Here is a 19,265-nt window from a genome sequence, read left to right on the forward strand (position 1 = left end):
CTCAATGCATTTGCCCGCAGAAGCTGAGCGTCTATTCACTTCAATGGGACTGCATGGAAGGTTTTTTTTTCATTGCTTCGAAACTCGCCGGTCATTGTATAAATGCCACGATTTTGTTCCACCCCCGGATGCTGGGCATCTCTGGGGGTGAATGGAGCTGTGGGCGGGTCTGGACGCTGAGATGATTCTTCATTCTGCAAGATGATTGGAGGATCAGTCGAAAGGCTGAATCCCGTTTTGATTGACAACTATCTTGATCGCTACACCATCACTTAATCACTGGGAGCTTCAGTCCCATTGCGGATTTTGCGAGTGAAGTTGGAAGACAAACTGCAACCCATTTCAGGCCATTTTCTTGAAAAGGAACAGAAGGCAGAATTTATGTATAAATAAATTGACAAATTTTATGATGTAAGCCGACAATGAGCTTCCCCTCTTTGAAAGACCAGCAGCCGCCACTGCACAGGTTGCTCAACCACTCTATCACGCTGTAAAGGTTTACTGTAACCTGTTATTTTTTTCTTTAATTTCTTATATTTTATCTTTTTTATTAATCCTTTTTCTATTAAAGGTGTTTTATACAATATTTTTACAACCATAATCCAATAAGTAGTATTTTATTATTATATTTTGTTATTATAAAAAGTTTTTTATCATAATTCATTATTGTTATTATAAAAACAATAGTATTTTATTATTAGAATTATTTTTCTGTTATTATATTATTTTATCTTTATTATAATTGTATTAATATAATTATATAATTATAATTCTATTAGTTTATCAATAACTTATTCATGTTATTATTTTTATTTATTTTAAATAAAAGCTTAGTTTACTTAAATCCACGAATAGGTTTTTAGACTGTAAACGCAAAAGTATGTGAACTACTAATTTTTTAGCTTAGGTGTTCTGGCCCCACCAATAAGTACCCCCGTGTATAAGATCCAAAGTGACACGGTCTGACAAGTTAAGTATAAAAACTAAGTGGCCTGATAATTTGTCCATGGATTTGAAATGGGACGTCTAGCAATATCATGATCAGATGTCCACAAACTATTACGCGCTCAGGATCCTTGTGCTGTGTTTCTACTGAATTTGCAGCTCACTTTGTATGTCCTTTATCTACTGTTTGTTCAGGTCACACCTTTAGTCATTCTTCAGATCCTCCATCGCTCTTTCTAAAACTGCTGCTGATTAATTCATTTATTCACAATTATTACAGTAAATACACTTAATCTTCCTTTCTTTACTTGTTTTCTCTTCTTTTATAACATTCCCTTTTGCTGTGGGTTCCTCACTTCCAGTAAAACTGGTTCTTCACTATTACAGTTAATCTTCAGCCACTGCTATCTAACATCTCACTTGTTCTTCATTCCTCCACCTCCACACTCCAACAGAGCAATCGCCTCATCCACCACACACAGACAGCAGATTTTTTATATAAACTACTCAACATTACAGTTTATTATAAAGAGGCTTTTTTAGAGGGATTAAAGTTTGGACATTGACTTGTCAGGTTCAGGACCGAGCCACTTCTCTCCTAAAAAAAACAAACAGAGCTGAATGCACCACTGTTTCTCCACAGCATTTTCAACCATTAACTCAATATGTTAAAAACAGCTTCACCATGAATAACATGCTGCAGGAACATGAGTGACCCTATCCACGGTCAAGGAAGCTTTATATCCTCATTAGATTAGAGGCCACTGTGCAAGGAAGAAGCTCCTGCTGCGTTTTCTTTGTCCATGTGATCAGCAAAGCCCAACTTCAAGGCAGGAGCTACTTTCTAACACAGCAGCTTTCAAGCCCTTGCTTAACTGTGGACAGTGACATCAATGTTCCAGTAGCTTCTGGTTTATGGCAGACCTGTTTTGTTGGTGGTTGCTCTTTGATTACAAATACACAGACAAATTCACTCTGATCACAAGGCCACGGTTTGGGTTTCCTTTCTGCTTCTGGCAAAGAGAAGACAATAAAGCCTGTCCTGTCTGATTATGAGGCAGTGGGTAATACTGTATTCTCAGGCAAAGGTTAGTGCCTCCACTATTATGGATCAACTGTATATCAATGTGAAGCTCCGTCCTTTAGCGGGCAACAGCATAGCAGTAGTGCTGATGGTTATAAACACTTTGCAGATAAAAGTTGATCCAATTCAAATCTTTAGCATTGTAAAATCACTTAATTGCTTCAATTTCCATTAAATGAGCTACACTTTGGGCACAGAATTTTGCATCTAAAACACTGGTGTGACCAAGCCATGTGGAAAAATACATGCAAACTAGCTAACACTAGCAACAAATAGGCCAGCTTGATATCATATAGCCACTTTTTGCATCTGTGATGAGCTGAAACACGCCTCAGAAAGAATGCCTGTCCAACCTTTAGGTTCTCTCATCCAAGAACATGACCTTACTATCCGCTGCAGAATTAGCTTTAGCTGCCCAGGTTTAGTGTAAATCATCTCTGCCCCCTCCAGCTCCTAGTTCTGTCTTTTTGTCAGTACCACTGCCTTCATGCCATACAACATATCAGGCCTCACTACGGGCTCATAAACTTTTCCTTTAACTTCGACAGATACCCACCGATGCAGTGAGCCATGAGCTCAAAACGGTCCGATCCGAAGAAGACCTCAGGTTTTCCATTCACATGACACACAATGAGAGGAAACCCGAACGCCTGAGGGTTCAAATTAAATACACACATTAGTACAAATCCCACAACTGAACCCTCATCAGTATGAATGAAGGAATAAATGAACAGATGAATGGATGAACAGATGAACCTTGTAGTTGAGAGCCTCTTGCGTGGTGAGCTTCAGCTTCTCTTTGATTGGTTGAGATTTGGACATCGTGAGTAATTCCTTCACCTCAGTGGAGGATAAGCCTGCATTCTGTCCTGCCTAGATTCAACAAAAAAACAGAAGTCTTATCTCATGTCAGATTTTGCAAATATATACATAAAATAGAAATACAACATGGTCACGGTGGGAGAAAACCAGAGCTCCCAGAGGAAACCCATGCAGACACTGGAAGAACATGCAAACTCCACACAGAAAGGACCCAGGCCACACACCTGGGGATCAAAAAACCAGGACCTTCTTTCTGTGAGGCAACAGTGCTACCCACTGAGCCACTGTTCCGGCCCCTGGCCACTAGATTGTTGGATGGTAGACATTAATGTGAATTCTAACCTCCACTCTCTTGGGATGACTTTTCAGAAGATGTTCAGTCAAACAATCATTTGTGAGGGCAGACTTCATTAGAGGTGAGGTATGGCTTAATTACACAACCACTGGACTAAGGAGTCATTATATACAATTCATCAGTTTGGTGGATTCCAAGAAAAGACCACATGCATGAATGCACAGTGTTAGCTGTAAAGTGTGGTGGCGGAAGAATAATAGTGATCTGGTCTCTTTTAGTTCCAGTGAAGAGAAACCTTATTATGCGAAACCTATAGAGACCAACTTTTTAGTCAGACTGGGGAACACTCTTTCCAGTTTCTGCACATAGCAGGCACAATTAAAACATGACTTAGTGAGTTAGGTGTGCCCCTTCTTAAAGCCCTGACCTAAACACCAATCAACAAGTGTAGATCTTATCGCCCAGCACTATTGCCCCACCACTTCATTAAAGCGCTACGACACCAGAAACTCGTCGTTCTTATCGCTTTGCAAAGTGGGTGTGGTCAGATTGAGACTGGAGATTTGTTTCAGCACGATGGTTTGCAATTCAGCCGTGATTTAGCCTTTTAGGAATAGCTAACGTGTGATCTGTGTTGAAAGTTCATAGCTGGTCCTAAGTTTGTTGCCTCATCTAAGCTTACCTAGGACATTTACAACTCCTAACTGATTGCGAGCCTTCGCTACACTGCAATTGTTAGCGCCACCATGCTGGATCAACAGTGTATAAAATGAAGCTCCACCCCTCAGAGGTCAACACAGTTTATGCTTTAACAAATCTTTACATACTGGAGAATTTTATTCAAATGAATGTCATTTTGCAAAGAGAATTGAGCATCTCGTGACTGGAGCTTTCCTCTGTGTAAATGGACGTCTGGTTTCTTGATGGCGTTACCTCAGAGAGAGATCCAGGTTCAGAAATATCCTGGTCAGTACTCCATATTCGGTTCCACAACTCTCTAGATACTTTCTCCACCAATCCATTCTTCTCACTTTCCTGCACTGCTGTTAAAAACCTCATAGCATTAAGAGAACCTGAGAGAAAGAGGAATGTGAAAGAACATGAAGCTGAGCACCCTGCGATGCTGGTGGCACAACCTGGTGGTGGGTTGGTGTATTCAATAGGAGGTGTGGTTGATTCTGAATAAGTGAATTATGTAAAAAGAGTGAAAACACCACCAATAAATGTAAACTCTGGAACTGGAAATTTTGGCACGTTCTAGTGACTTTTAGTTAGTGATGGGCTGATGAAGCCTCGTGAAGCCTTGACGCTTTCCATCAAATTGGTTCGAGAAAAGGTTCATTTCTCGAGGCTTTATTTGCACACAAACCCCCCTGCTGGTCAAAACTATTATTGTCATTTCAACTGATGTGATGACCCCTGCCTCCCATGCAAGTGTTAACATGGGAATAATCACTGCCAAGAATAGAAATAAAAACATCTTAATATGATTTTGTGTGGTTAATTCATCCATCCATTCATTCATGATTTCATATATGATTTTTGTTAAGTGGGAAAAAGTAATATAGGTCTATTCATGTTTAAATTTTAGTTGTGTTTAGTTAGGATTGTGTTTGTGAATACTGGTGAGATGGACTTTATTCATTTTTATTTAGAAACAGTATTTTTTCCACTGTGCTTGGACTCAGGTGGTTTCTTTTTTTTGATAGGACCTCTCCAGCTTTTGAAAAAACCCTTTCACATAAATCGCGCCAGTACTCGAACCACTTCCTGAACCGGCGAGGCTTCACACGTCATCTGTGACGTCACTTGTTCTTAAAGAAGCAAGCCTCGATACGCGCTTCACGAAAGACTTCCTAGATTTCTCGACACACGCTCCGAAGCCTCGGCACAGTACGACCCATCACTACTTTTAGTTACTGAGAGAGGTGCGACTACAAATCGCTCACTGCACTGAATTGCATTATGCAAATGTACAAGACATTATGTCATATCCTGTGTAGTGCACAAATGTAGAGAGTAGGAAACCATTTGGGATTTGCTTTCTGAGAAATAGCTATAAATAGTTTAGGTATGTAAAGCTCTGTGTTATTAAAACCAAAGAGGTCATTGGATTACCGTACTGGTGCTTCACATTATTGACATGCTGTGTCCTCACTGTAGTGTACCTTTCTCAAACATGACCTCAAACGGGTTGGACGGGGAGCGCACTGGGACATTAAAATAGTTGGCCAATCGCCTTACATCCTTCATCATGTACAGAGCTTTATTGGGCACCATGGCTGGAGGGCGGTTCCCTGGAGGAATACATACAAAGTTTTTAGTAGTAAATTTAACAGGCAAGGAAACAGACATCATTATTTAGCAAAAAATTATCACTAAGGAAAACATGACAAAAAAAATGAAGACATTTACACTTAATGCCACTAATCAGCAAGAATCCAGATTTTCACCATTTGTACAGTTATCACATTCATGTGATCACTGTGCTTTATTTACAGTAACAAATAAGTCCTGAAATGGTGCATCCAGGTGCTGCAGTGATCCATTGCACTAGTTCATTATTGCTGTGACAACAGGGACTCCTAGTGGTTGGTTGAGATTTCATCAGGAGTGGTGGGAGAATACAGAGAGTATAGCGTGTTTCTCCAGTTCTCTGTAAGAATTCAACACTGTCTGGTGACTGACATGAACAGGAGCCAGTAGCATTACAGGTATCAAAGTAGGCATTCGTAGGTCTTCAGCCTCCCTGGCCAGCAAAGGTGTCATATATGCAACAATCGTCACAAATGCAATGTGGAATATGACTTATTTAGTAAAAGGGGGGATACATGCAAAGAGTTTGGCTGAGTCAAGGATACAGGTGTTGCATGCTGTGATTTAAGTTGACTTACCTGAACCCTGCATGACTCCACCCAGAAATGCAGGGCGGAGTTTAAGCTCAATGTTCCACACATTTCTGTAGCGACAGAGCACCTGAACACAGTGACAAAAATACAATATTTACCACAGAAAATACACTACACTGCATTTTGTCCCACTCTATAGTGCTCTAAAATACATGTATCATAATCACAAGCATGTACACCTGACAAACACATAATTTGAAAACAACTCTGACAGGTCACACAAACCATGTCTTTTTTTTACCTAAATATATCAACTTAAATCATAAACATGAAGTATTAGTACATTGTTGTCAAGCAGTTTAGCTTTTTGCAGCATTGTGTCAATTTCCCCAAAGTTATGAGGGTCGACCTGATGGACAAAACAGTTTAATAATTCTCTATAATTTGCAGGCATAAGACTGGCTGGACCATGTTGTGTTGAGTTCATGTGGCTTCATGTTTTGCCTTGTTTTTTTTGTTGATGAAAAAATAAATTCAACTATAATGTGTCCCAATACTTTCACTTTCACGTTACTTCAGTGGTATCTAATGCTGCAGTAGCGTTTGCAGAGAAGCTGCAGATCATATTGCTTCCACTACCATACTTAAATCTGGGTTTGGTCTTCTTAGGATTATATGCATATGCAACCTTTCTTTCTCCAAACATGAGCAGCTACAGTGGCACCAAAAATCCCCTTTTTGTTTTATGTGAACATTGTTGTACTTTATTCAAATGATTCAGGGTTTGACAAGTAAGTTCTGACATGCTTTTCTACTTACTTTGTTCGTTCAAAGTGGTTGACCTACAGTAGCCTTTCTGTCAGCCCTAACAAGTCTGATTATTCTTTTTCCTGGTCTCTCTCATCAACAAGGTGTTTACACTATTTTCTGTAGCTGCCCTAGGACTCTGAAATAGTCTTCCACTTCTCATAAAGAAGTCCCACACAATAGATGCCTTTAAGTAAAATTTAAAACTAATTTGTTTTCTTTGGCATTTGAGTCCTCTTAATTAATACGTTTTTAATATTTGTTGGGTTGTCATGGCCATCTTTGTTTTAGTGGTTTTATTTGATTTAAATGTTTATATGTTGGTGCGTATGTATATTATTTTGTATGTATGTTAATGATTTGTTAAATGTTGCATAGTTGAGTGGTATTTATACCTGATTTTAATGTACAGCACTTTGGTTGACACACGTCTTTTGTTTGTTTGTTTGTTTATTAGGATTTTAACATCATGTTTTACACTTTTGGTTACATTCATGACAGGAACGGTAGTTACTTATTACACAAGGTTTATCAGTTCACAAGTTTAATGTCAACGGACAATTTAGTGTCTCCAGTTCACCTCACTTGCACGTCTTTGGACTGTGGGAGGAAACCGGAGCACCCGGAGTAAACCCACGCAGGCACGGGGAGAACATGCAAACTCCACACAGAAAGGACCCGGAGCACCCCGCCTGGGGATCGAACCCAGGACCTTCTTGCTGTGAGGCGACAGTGCTACCCACTTAGCCACCGTGCCGCCCCGTTGTCCTTTAAATGTGCTATAGAAATAAAGGTGACTATTAGAACTGCAGCTCACTGGATGTTTTGGAGCAGCAGTTTTTTGACAACCTCAAAGCAGCTTTTGAGAGAATGGACCCAGCCTGAAGAGTTACTGACGCATGTCTGATTTTAGTATTACAAAGTCTATTAGGTCAGCAATAAAAGCGACACGAATCGAAGCAAAATGAGTCGATTTAAATGACTCGATACAATTGAAAAGAATCGTCGTCTGACATTTCATCCCAACCAATTAGTATTCAGATGGTTTGCTATGAATTATGTAACTACAACTCTTTTTCCTTTAATACTCCTTAAATCCGTCACATCCAGTACCTTGTTTTCTTAATCAACAGTGTTTAGATTCATTATTTCGAATTGTGTGCGAACTGAATCATGTAAGCGTATAGTATAGGAAGTCGCACAATAATCACATGAACGCGCATTGATGTTCCAGTGTAAAGAGTGTAAACTTTACAGTAAACATGTAGTTCAACTAAAATTTCAGAAATGACTTTAGTTCTTACCTCAAACCCCAGCCAGGAGTAAGGAGACACCACATCGTAGAAGAGTTCAATCACTTTCTTAGAGCTGCCCATCTGCAAATAATGAGATTTAAATGTACAAAAGGCAAAAATTCACATGCACAAATGAAATGCACGTTAGATAAACGCAGAAATAAAGCGTGCACACCTTGAAGTAACGCGCGCTTGTGTGCAGTTTCGTACAGAGAACAACAGCAGCAGCAGTATTAGTAAGGGGGGAAGGAACTGTGGCAAAGTTCAACTCTTAAAGCTGTGGCGAGAAAACAATGCATTTGGAAAATTTATTTACATTTACATTTACATTTATTTTTTTACATATATTACATATATATTTTTTACATATATTTATTTACAATATTTAAAAATCATTTGTAGGAGCTACATGAACTAAGTCATGTTTTGCATTTTAGATTTTTAGCAACGACTGGACACAAAATTACTTATTTAAAACTGTAATGAATCATTTTGTTCATCAGAAACAATCACTCGACTCGTTTTCATTTGAAGACTGACGCAGTTTGAGTTTGGATTACACTACAGAACCAAAATAGCATCCGCTTGTTTACTAATGTTTCATTTTACAGCTGTCACAAACAAAACACAAGAGTAAGATTGAATGCACATGGCTAATAAAACTGATATATGATGCCATTTCTCCACAATTAAATCCTAGTTAGAAAAGATTATTAACACACTTTGAAAAGCGTTTAGAATCATCCCATCATGCTCAAAAATGTGATCCAGGTAACTAGATGCACATGTAACCAGACTCCAGGTAACCAGATGCACATGTAACCAGACTCCAAGTAACTACATGCACATGTAACCAGACTCCAGGTAACTAGATGCACAGGTAACCAGACTCCAGTTAACCAGATGCTCAGGTAACTAAATGCACAGGTAACCTGACTCCAGGTAACTAGATGCTCATGTAAGTAGATGCACTGGTAACCAGACTCCAGGTAACTAGATGCTCAGGCAACTAGATGCACAGGTAACCAGATTCCCAGCTACCAGATGTACAAGTAACCAGACCTCTTGGTAACTAGACGCTCAGGTAACTAGACGCACAGCAGTGGCGGCTCCTGCCAAATCTCTCAGGGGGGGCAATTGTTGCGATGATGGCCAAAGGTGACCCGTTCAATTGGTAAATTAAAGCTTAAATAATTAACATCTTAAGTCATCTGTTAGTTTGCCCTCACAAATAACTTCGAACATGGAGAGAGAGCAGCTTTACTATTAATCATAAAATTAAGTAAAGCCTTCACACTAACAATTTAATTTAGTCTTCATCAGATAGCATTTTATTTTAGGTGCAGCAGATCCAGAATAAAGATCGGCATCGGGGCTGATGTGCAGTGAATAAAGAAGTACAATTAAACAATTAGGGAGATACAATAAGTGCAATCACAATTCACAATTTAAAAATGACATTACTTACTTGTAATTGACTTGTAACTTATATGATTTCCCCCCCTTTGTAGATACTTGCTTGATGTTTAAATTTGGTCTGGGTGGCCCTAATTCTTAAGTTGCTAATTTATCCTGATTACTACGATGACTGAATGGCATTTCCCTTAATGACACGATGGAGTTGCTCCGAACTGAGGTAATGGTAGTCATGGTGACGAGAGCCCTCCCGGAACCCATTCAGATTGTATTGCAGCGCCTGCAGTTCGAAAAAAAAAAGAGCCTTAATATGAGAGTCTACGAGAGCAATCCGGGGCGAATTTCAGTCAGACTGAAATCGCCCCAAAAGGTGCGGTACTGTAAGGAACACAACTCGACGCTGATTTTACTACTCGACGCTGATATTCAGATGCAAGACTGACTGTCCAGAACAGTCACAGCTGTGATAGAAAAATTTCTTCCCTTTTCGCCCTTTGGTGGTGCGTCGCCCGATCGCCCTAAGGAATGAGCCGCCCCTGATGCACAGGTAACCAGACTCCAGGTAACTAGATACTCAGGTAACTAGATGCACAGGTAACCAGATGCGCAGGTAACTAGATGCACAGGTAACCAGATTCCCAGTTACCAGATGTACAGGTAACCAGACCTCCAGGTATCCAGATGTACAGGTAACAAGACCTTCAGGTATCCAGAATCCAGGTAACTAGATGCTCAAGTAACTAGATGTACATGTAACCAGATGTCCAGCTAAACAGATGAACAGGTAATCAGACCCCCAGGTAATTAAATGTACAGGTAACAAGACCTCGTATCCAGATGCACAGGTAACCAGACCTCCAGGTATCCAGATGTACAAGTAACCAGACCTCCAGGTATAAAGATGTACAGGTAACCAGACCCCCTATGTAGTCAGATGCACAGGTGTTTACTTACACAGGGAATAAGATCCACAGTTAACCTGATACACATTGAGGTCTGTTTCTTACAAAAATGTTGCATTCTCATATACACAGTTCATATTTTAGCACCTACACGAATAAATGAGTGAAAGATTTGAATCAGTGAGTCAACCGCATAGACAGAAATGATTCGAGTCACCCAAGTGAATCACTTTAGAAATCGCCATGTTTGTCAGCGTATAGCCTGCTAGCCAATCATAACACTGGATTTGAACACCCAACCGATGGAGGCGTGGTTCTGTCGAAAACGGGTAGGAATATAACAACCACACCTGTATTTGGGTATGGGCGGCTAGCTAGTTAATAGGAAGTGATTCATTCTGACTGCATGTATTAAAACACAGCGACACGTTCATTCTTCCATACGTAAGTACTTCAGTTAAAATATTTTATTTATAATTCGCAAAGCACATATTAGCTGTAAAAGCGAATTTGACAAGACAGTAGCTGTTCAAAATGTATGCACATCTTAAGCTAAGCTTAGTGTGCTAGTGCTGGCACCTTAGGGACAGTCATTTCCCTAATCTTAATGTGAGTCTCTATTATTTGGATAAAATCTAATCAAATTTTCTGTAACACCTGATTAAAGGTGTGCTAAATGGTTTTATTTAATGCTTAGTGGTTTGTTATGTCAGAAATGTACTGGTGACCGTGACAGGCTGGGGGTCACAGGTCATCAGGTAAAGAGATAAGACAGGTAATCAGATGCACAGGTATCAAGATGCAGAAGGAAGCAGGTGAACAGTTCACCACATCCATGTTATTAGGTAAACTTACACAGTAATTACTTACACAGTGAAGCAGACACAGGTAATAAGGTAGATAATAACCGGATGCACATGCAATTAGAGACACAATTTTAGACCCAGGTAATTAGACACATGTAATTAGGTGGAAAATTACTCGTGTGATCAGATCCACTAGTGAACAAACAAAACCTGACTGTGCATGATTGACCCCAACCAGATAAAAACTGAATCTATTTTATTTTCTTTTTCTTAATTTACAGTTTTAACAGGACATGAAATAAAATCATAACAACTCACATTAATACTACAGTGGGTTCCATCTTTCTGCCAGTAGAACCAATACTATTGACGTCTAATAACTTTCATCTATTATTATGACTTTTATTACCCTAATTTGTGATTGTACACAGGCATAGACTCATCACATCTCACCACATCACACCACATCGCATTCCAGTTAAATTGTATGTATTGTTTAGTTAAAGCCAGGTACCAGGTTACTCTTGGCCGGGCGGCACGGTGGCTAAGTGGGTAGCTCTGTCGCCTCACAGCAAGAAGGTCCTGGGTTCGATCCTCAGGTGGGGCGGTCCGGGTCCTTTCTGTGCGGAGTTTGCATGTTCTCCACGTGCCTGCGTGGGTTTACTCCGGGTGCTCCAGTTTCCTCCCACAGTCCAAAGACATGCAAGTGAGGTGAATTGGAGATACAAAATTGTCCATGACTGTGTTCGATATAAACTTGTGAACTAATTAACCGTGTGTAATGAGTGGCTACTGTTCCTGTCATGAATGTAACCAAAGTGTAAAACATGATGTTAAAATCCTAATAAACAAACATTACTCCTGGCCTGACATTAGTAACATGTGTTGCTATTTTCAGCCTGCAGGCTGTCTGATAGCTGGTAGCATCGTGGATCCAGCTGTTATTTCAGTAAAGTGTGTGTGGAGCATTGTGTCTCTAAGCTTTTTTATTTTTATGTGAACAGAGAAATGTCTCCAGATGAGCTGGTGTACCTGGGGTTCCTCGCTGCGTCCATTCCCATCGGAGTTCTCTTCCGCTACCTTAGTATGTCACAAATCTACACATTTACTTCTGGTCTAAAGTACATGTATTAATTTCATGTGTGTGTATGTGTTTGTGTAACAGGTCCGCCAGTAAAACAGGTGGCAGCATTAAGTTTAGGTCTCATTATCACCATCGCCACATGTGGGATCCACACCCTACACTCTCTGTGTACAATTTTAGGAACTTGGCTGATTATTAAAATCCACTGGAGGTAAAAACATCAGCATTTTACAACATTCCATTATGTGAAGCATCATTAATTACACCAAACACAACAAATACTTCAAATACACGAAAAACACACACATACCAAACAAATTAAACACACCAAGCACATGAAATAGGGCAGTGGTAGCTCAGCAGTCAAGATATTAAACTAATAATTAGAAGGTTGCTGGTTCAAAACCCCACCACTGCCAAGTTGCCCTTAACTGTCAGTCAGTCATTGTTTGGTTTACTACACTTTTATCCTGGTCAAGGTCTTTTTGTGGTCCGATTCATTTGGCAAAAGGAAACACCACAGATAGGTCACCAAACCATCAAAAGGACCAACGCACCATAACACATCGAACCCAGCACAATAAATACATCAGAAACACTAAAACACATAAATCAAGTACACACAATATGTAGACACCCCTCCTAATTATTAAGTGTAGGTGTTTTTGCCACACCCATTGCTAACAGATGTTTAAAATCAAATGATTGCGACCCAGTGTACAAGGTCAGGTCCATAAAGACATGGTTTGGTTTGAGTTTGATGAGTTTGGGGTGAAGGAACTCTACAGAGCCCCGATCTTAATCACAATGAGCAACTTTGATCTTAAACAAATGGATTCCTTAACAAATCCAAGCCCTTACTGGACGCATAGATAACCAAACTGAAGCTTTTTAATTCTGCAGACATCATGAGAGGAACCGATTTATTGGAAAAGGCAACAATGCTTGGAATAGTTAAAAGTAACAAACAGCAGTTTATTATTTCCTCTTCTTGTATGTACATACGTATTTATGTGGTCATTTTATAAAGTCAGCATTTACATGTGTTACACTTTTTATTTTCTCAGGTTTATTTTATTTATATATTTATAATTAGATTTCTGTGTTGAGTAGAATACAGTGCTCATTATATATTCTATATTTTGTGTGTATCGTTGCCTAAAGGAAAGCACCGGTTCTGTCTCTGGCATGGACGTTCCTCTATCTCTTATTTTTCCGTTTGGTAACATGGTTCGGTCTTCCTTCTCCAACTCCGTTCTCCAATGCCATCCAGCTCCTCCTCACACTAAAGGTAATACATTTCATTACTCACCTACTGATACCAGCAAGCTCTATTATTAAACAAAAAAGGTAAGAAGGTGGTCCTGTTTGTTTTGGCTCAACAGTGTATGTTGTTTACATTGTACTGTTTAATGTTGTATTTTGTGTTTGATTTGTACCACAGATGGTTAGTTTGGCGTATGAGGTTCAGAGTTATCACCTTGAGAAGAAGAAGGAGGTGAGCATGTTCTCCAAGTCACCTGTGGTTGGTCGACTCTCTAGTGAACCCTCGCTCTATGACATCATTTCCTATAGCTATTGCTACGTTGGAATCATGACAGGTATGTGCTGATACTGTGTGTGTGTATATGTGCCTTGCATGTGCTTCATCTCAGCCTTTTGTTTACTAATGGAAATCAAATTTTCTTTCCCTTCACATGCCCCCATACCCTAAATACCCCCTCATTCCCCTCTCAAAAGGTCACACCTACTGTGCACTGATGATGGTGAGACGTGTATCCTGAATTGCACATATACTGAAGTGTAGAGAGTGTAATTTGGGAGACACCTACATTGGAGTCATGATAGATAGATCTTTATGTGACCATATATACATGCTACCAAAAGTTTGTGGACAGCCAGAATACCAAAATCTTATTCCAAACCCATGGTCATTATTAAGGAGTTGGTGCACAAAGATGATCCCAGTAATTGGAAGGGTGTCCACATACTTTTGGATACATAGTGTAGTCGGGTGTGTGGTTTTTTTGGAGGAAAAATCAGATGATAGCACTCATCATATCTCTCTCACTCTCTCAGGTCCGTTTTTTCGGTACCAGACGTTTGCTGATTGGCTCGGACAGTCCGATCCTCTGGTTCTGCCCTGTAAGGTTCCGTGTCTGAACAAACTAAAGATGATTCCTGTGTACGGAGTGCTCTTTGTGGTCGTCAACAACCTGTTCCCTCTGTCCTATGTTCGTACTGATGAGTTCCTGGAGCGCAACTTCTTCTTCAGGTGGGTTTTCATGTTCACAGTAAACATAGTATACAGATATGCAGTTTGTGCCAAAAATATGTGGGCACTTGACTGTCTTGGATGTCATATATCAAAACCATGGGCTTTAATGTACAGTAGAGTGGGTTTTTTTTTATGATTGCCCCAATTTAGCAGTGTTTGATTTTGGAGCTGCTTTGTTTTGAATGCTTCTCCTGTTTAAAATTAATTATTTGGATCTAAACATACAGTCATGTGCAAAGGTTTGTGCACCAATGGTCATATTCCATGTGGTGTTGAACACACTTTCTACAGCAAGGGTGGCTGCAGGTTTTTTTATACCAACCAGGCACAAGCACACCTGATTCCACCATTTCAGTCAGTTATTCCAGGTCCTCAAACACCTGATTAGCCACACTAGCCCATTATGCAAACGATCAGACTTCCAGCACTTCTTAATTCACAGTTACCATAGTTTATGGCACATTTAACATTCCATGTTGGATTTTCATGTCGAATTCAGTGTGCATTAAAACAAGCAGCAGGTTTCTGACAAGCTGCGGGTTTCTGACAACCATTTTGCTCCCTTGTAGGTGTTTGTACATGGTCATGGTGTTCTTTGTGTTCCGGATGAGGTTCTATGCAGCCTGGTGTGGGGCGGAGACAGGGTGCATCACTGCAGGATTGGGCTGTTACCCAAAGGGAGCAGAGTCTAAACCAGGAGGGGGACCTACAGTACAATACAGGTTGATGTTCCTGCACTGCTGCTTTTAACTAATTCAGAATGCCTCCGGTGTGCTGTAGAGCTCTGTATGGCCACAACATCCTTTGATGTTATCGCAGAGGTTATGGAAACCACTCCATCCTCTGCACTGAGCACTCCAGATCAGAGCTGTTTATTGTTGAAGCTAAAATCTTGAGCTTGTTCTTGGCATCCGTCAGAGATTGTATCTTAAACCACACTGGTGCACTAAGCACTACTGGAAATGGTAATGACACTGATGGTGCAGTACTAATATGGTTGTGGATTGGGATGCAGCCTTGCAACCTACAGGTTTTTCTGTAGACTGGATTTAAGGACTATAAATAACCTGCAGTTTAAAGCAGAAAAAAGTGGTTACAGCATCAGTGTGGGTCTTATAATCACACAGTCTTCTGGACTGAACCTAAAAATGAATACATTTAGAGTAAACAGGTTTTATATTCTTCATTTTAGGATAGTTGCACGTTAACTGATGAGCCAAAACATCTGGACCACCGCCCAAAATGTCTATAGCAGTACCTATTTGGAAGCAGTGGTGCATCTGATGATAAGGAATCTATGAAATGTTGAGTGGAATAATACAAAAAACCCCACTGAAGTATTCCTAATAACTCGTGTGTGTGTGTGTTTAGCCCAGAACCTGGTGCTGAGGTTGAGTACGACTTCAGAACGATCCAGAACATCGACTGCTACAACACAGATTTCTGTGTGAAGGTTCGACATGGTATGAGGTACTGGAACATGACGGTGCAGTGGTGGCTCCATCAATACATCTACAGCAGTGCACCCTTCCGAGTATACGCCCTCAGGTAACACACATCTGTACATCTGTCCATCTGTCTGTAAGCTGAAGCTGAGGTGCCACAAAGCAAGGTCATAGCTGAATGGCTGAAAACAAACAGAATAAAAGTCGGGACATGAACCCAGTAGTGATGCTGTGAAGTGAGACGAGCACTGTTTTTTTAGTTGGCACTTTTATGAGGGTGATATGGGTGTTGGATATCATCTGTATGTAATATCATGTTGTGTTTGATGATCTGAAATCATTAAGTATGATACAAGACATATGTAATAAAAAAGGGGACGTGGTGTGGTCCTTTAGTGGGCGTGGAGTTGTCCACCACCCTGTTTTTAACCCTAAGCACTTCTACATCACCAAGCTTCTTCTTGTTGTGTTTCAGAGCTGGTTGGACCATGTTGGTGAGTGCATACTGGCACGGGCTTCACCCCGGGTACTACCTGTCCTTCCTCACTATCCCGGTGTGTATAGCGGCAGAGCTGTCGATGGAATCGAGTGTGCGGGCGCGGCTGGGTGAAGGGGGGCAGCGTGTGTTTGACTGGGTGCATTGGTTCCTGAAGATGAGGGCGTATGATTACATGTGTATGGGTTTCGTTCTGCTGAAGGCGGAGGACACGCTGCACTACTGGAGCTCCATTTACTTCCTCATCCACGCCATCGCTCTGCTCTGCATAGCTGCTGGGCGGGTGATAGGTGGAGTCAAAAAGGAGAGAAAAAGAGAGGATGACGTGAAAGACAAAGCTAATTAACACTAACACTCAGCTGTGGGAGAACTACACACCCCATCATGCACTGCTGGTCCTCCTGCCAGTGCCAACTACCTACTACAGTGCAGCTCTCAACTCGACCACGTTTACGTCCACCAAACCTGCATCAGCAAGTCCCTTTCAAATATGGCTACTCACATTCATTTGTTCATGTATTCATTCGTTCAACTACCACTTCATCCTGGTCATGGTTGCAGTGGGTGCAGCACCACCCCGAAACACTGAGCTCAAGGCACTACTCAATCACAGGGCATCACTTACTCATTCACTCATACCCAAGGCAGTTTAGAGCAGCCACTCCACTCAAGTGCCCTGTGGCAACGATGAAACCCAAGTCCACAGGATCAGTTGTACCATGATTGACACCCTGGATGTTATTTAGCTAAGACTTTGATTGAAGACAGAAGAGAGAAAGCTGAGATGACGACATGAGATAAAGATGCATGAAAAATACAAACATGAGAAAGGAAGAAGTACGGAAGCTATAGAGGCTTGCTAAATGGCCCCAGGTGTGATTGGTAGGCATTCTGTGTGTGCAGAATACTAGATGTCGACTCGATCCAAGAGGACACCTAGTAAACCTCCTGTTATTAAAAGTACAGGGATGAGTTAGACTAGGTGAGGAGAAGTTTACACTGATGGGTTACTGGAACATGGTCAGCTAACAGTCATGAGAGAAAATTTAATGGACACTATGTATAAGAACTTCATTTTCCACAATGCATTGCCTTTATTCATCTACTGCCATAAAGTACAAACACTGTCCTAAGTAGAATGCCAAATTTTTGCCCTGCCAGTGGTAATTATTATTGATAAAAAAATACTGTAAAATATTAGGCACACCCCCTTATAGACACATACACACAAACAAGACTATGATGTCTTGTATGAATAGACTGAAGATCTACTGTGGATGACTGTATGATTTGAAACCTGTTGATGTGAATGTGTCACTACAGAGTGCATTAAACCCTTCTGTGCCAATCAAAGTGCCCATGTAACTCCTGTCCATCGTCCAGAGCACAAGACATCGGAGCAACGGAAGAAGCTTGTTTGGTCCGACAAATCCTGCACTTTTGGACGATCCAACTCAGAATGTACAGATGATGAAGGGGCTGCTGATCATGTCTTGGTACCAGATACAACAGTCTTCAGATGTCTTGAAGATGTTGTATTAGGCGGGTGGTCCAAATATCCTGGCTCAGCCATTCAGACACAGAAATGATTGAAATTCCAAAACTGGCATAAATGACACGTTATGTAAAGGTGTATGTAAACTTCTGACTTATTTAAACTGCGGAAATGCAATTACCCAGCATGCACTGCGTGGCTCCGACTGCCATATAACAAAGGGTGAAAGCAAAACCAGAATAGGACTGAAAATGTTGATGGCACCCCCTGCTGAAACAATACTGATATAAGAACTTCATTACCCATCTTGCACTGCGTTTAAACCAAAAGCCATATGAATGTTCATTTTCAGTAGGCAGATTTCATATTCATCGTGTTAAAAAAATTCATCTCCCAGCATCCACTGCTTTATTGCTTACTATTCATTTTATTAGCAACACCTGTACACTTGTTCATTCATGTACTTCTTCAGTCAGTGTGTCATGTGACCACAGCACAGTGTATAAAATCCTACTGACTCAGATCAGAATCTTCAGTTCATCTTCACAACAAACATCAGAATGAAGACTCAGTCTCTTGAGTTTACACTGAATGGTGCAAAAACATCCATTTTCACATTCAGTGAGTGGCAGTTCTGCAGTTGGAATTGCCTTGTTGGTAAAAGATGTCAAAAGAGAATGCACAGACTAGTTCAAGCTTATACTCTTCACATCCATGGTGAGCAGAGTATTTCAGAACTCGCAGCACATTGAACCTTGAAGTGGACGGACTACAACAGCAGAGGGTCACATCAGGTTCCACTCTGCCAAGAACAGGAATCTGAGAACTCTGAGGCTACAGTGGGCACAGGCTCACCAAAACTGGACGGTTGAAGATGGTGGAATAAAACAGGTTTCCGTTGGTCGCTTAGGTGGCGCAGCGGTAAAAACACACGCTGGAACCAGAGCTGGGATCTCGACTACATCGTATTGAATCTCAGCTCTGCCTGCTGGCTAGGCTGAGCGGCCACATGAACAATGATTGGCCTGTAGTTCAGATATGAGTGGGTTAAGCCGGACAGGGTCTCTCTCATAACTAATGCAATTACGACTTCTGCTGGTTGATCGCCTGCAAAGAGATGAGAAAAGAGTGCTCTCAGGGTATGCCTCTCCGTACACAGTGCTGAGCTGCACTGCACTCGTCAAAGTGTAGGTGATAAGATGCATACGGCATGCTGCCCACGGGTCAGAGGGGGCGTGGGTTAGGT

At 40.9% G+C, this 19,265-nt stretch overlaps 2 protein-coding genes across 2 annotated transcripts; one reads left to right on the forward strand and one right to left on the reverse strand.

Annotated features, from left to right (window-relative positions):
* Positions 1-1,191: 1,191 nt before the first annotated feature.
* On the reverse strand, positions 1,192-8,335 carry LOC134310868 (glutathione S-transferase kappa 1-like). Its single transcript, XM_062992585.1, has 8 exons — positions 8,273-8,335; positions 8,107-8,178; positions 6,041-6,122; positions 5,315-5,443; positions 4,080-4,219; positions 2,786-2,902; positions 2,586-2,679; positions 1,192-1,543 (listed from the first exon to the last, which is right to left on the reverse strand). Exons 2-8 carry the CDS (start codon positions 8,176-8,178, stop codon positions 1,494-1,496), a joined length of 684 nt encoding a protein of 227 aa, XP_062848655.1. The 5' UTR covers positions 8,273-8,335; the 3' UTR covers positions 1,192-1,493.
* Positions 8,336-12,229: 3,894 nt separating this feature from the next.
* On the forward strand, positions 12,230-17,457 carry mboat7 (membrane bound O-acyltransferase domain containing 7). Its single transcript, XM_062992586.1, has 8 exons — positions 12,230-12,305; positions 12,387-12,516; positions 13,470-13,596; positions 13,750-13,906; positions 14,385-14,580; positions 15,153-15,305; positions 15,922-16,131; positions 16,504-17,457. The coding sequence occupies exons 1-8, from the start codon at positions 12,230-12,232 to the stop codon at positions 16,868-16,870; spliced, it is 1,416 nt and encodes a 471-aa protein (XP_062848656.1). The 3' UTR covers positions 16,871-17,457.
* The last annotated feature ends 1,808 nt before the right edge of the window (positions 17,458-19,265 follow it).

The sequence above is a fragment of the Trichomycterus rosablanca genome, chromosome 3, assembly GCF_030014385.1.
Source record: "Trichomycterus rosablanca isolate fTriRos1 chromosome 3, fTriRos1.hap1, whole genome shotgun sequence".
Lineage (NCBI taxonomy): Eukaryota > Metazoa > Chordata > Actinopteri > Siluriformes > Trichomycteridae > Trichomycterus > Trichomycterus rosablanca.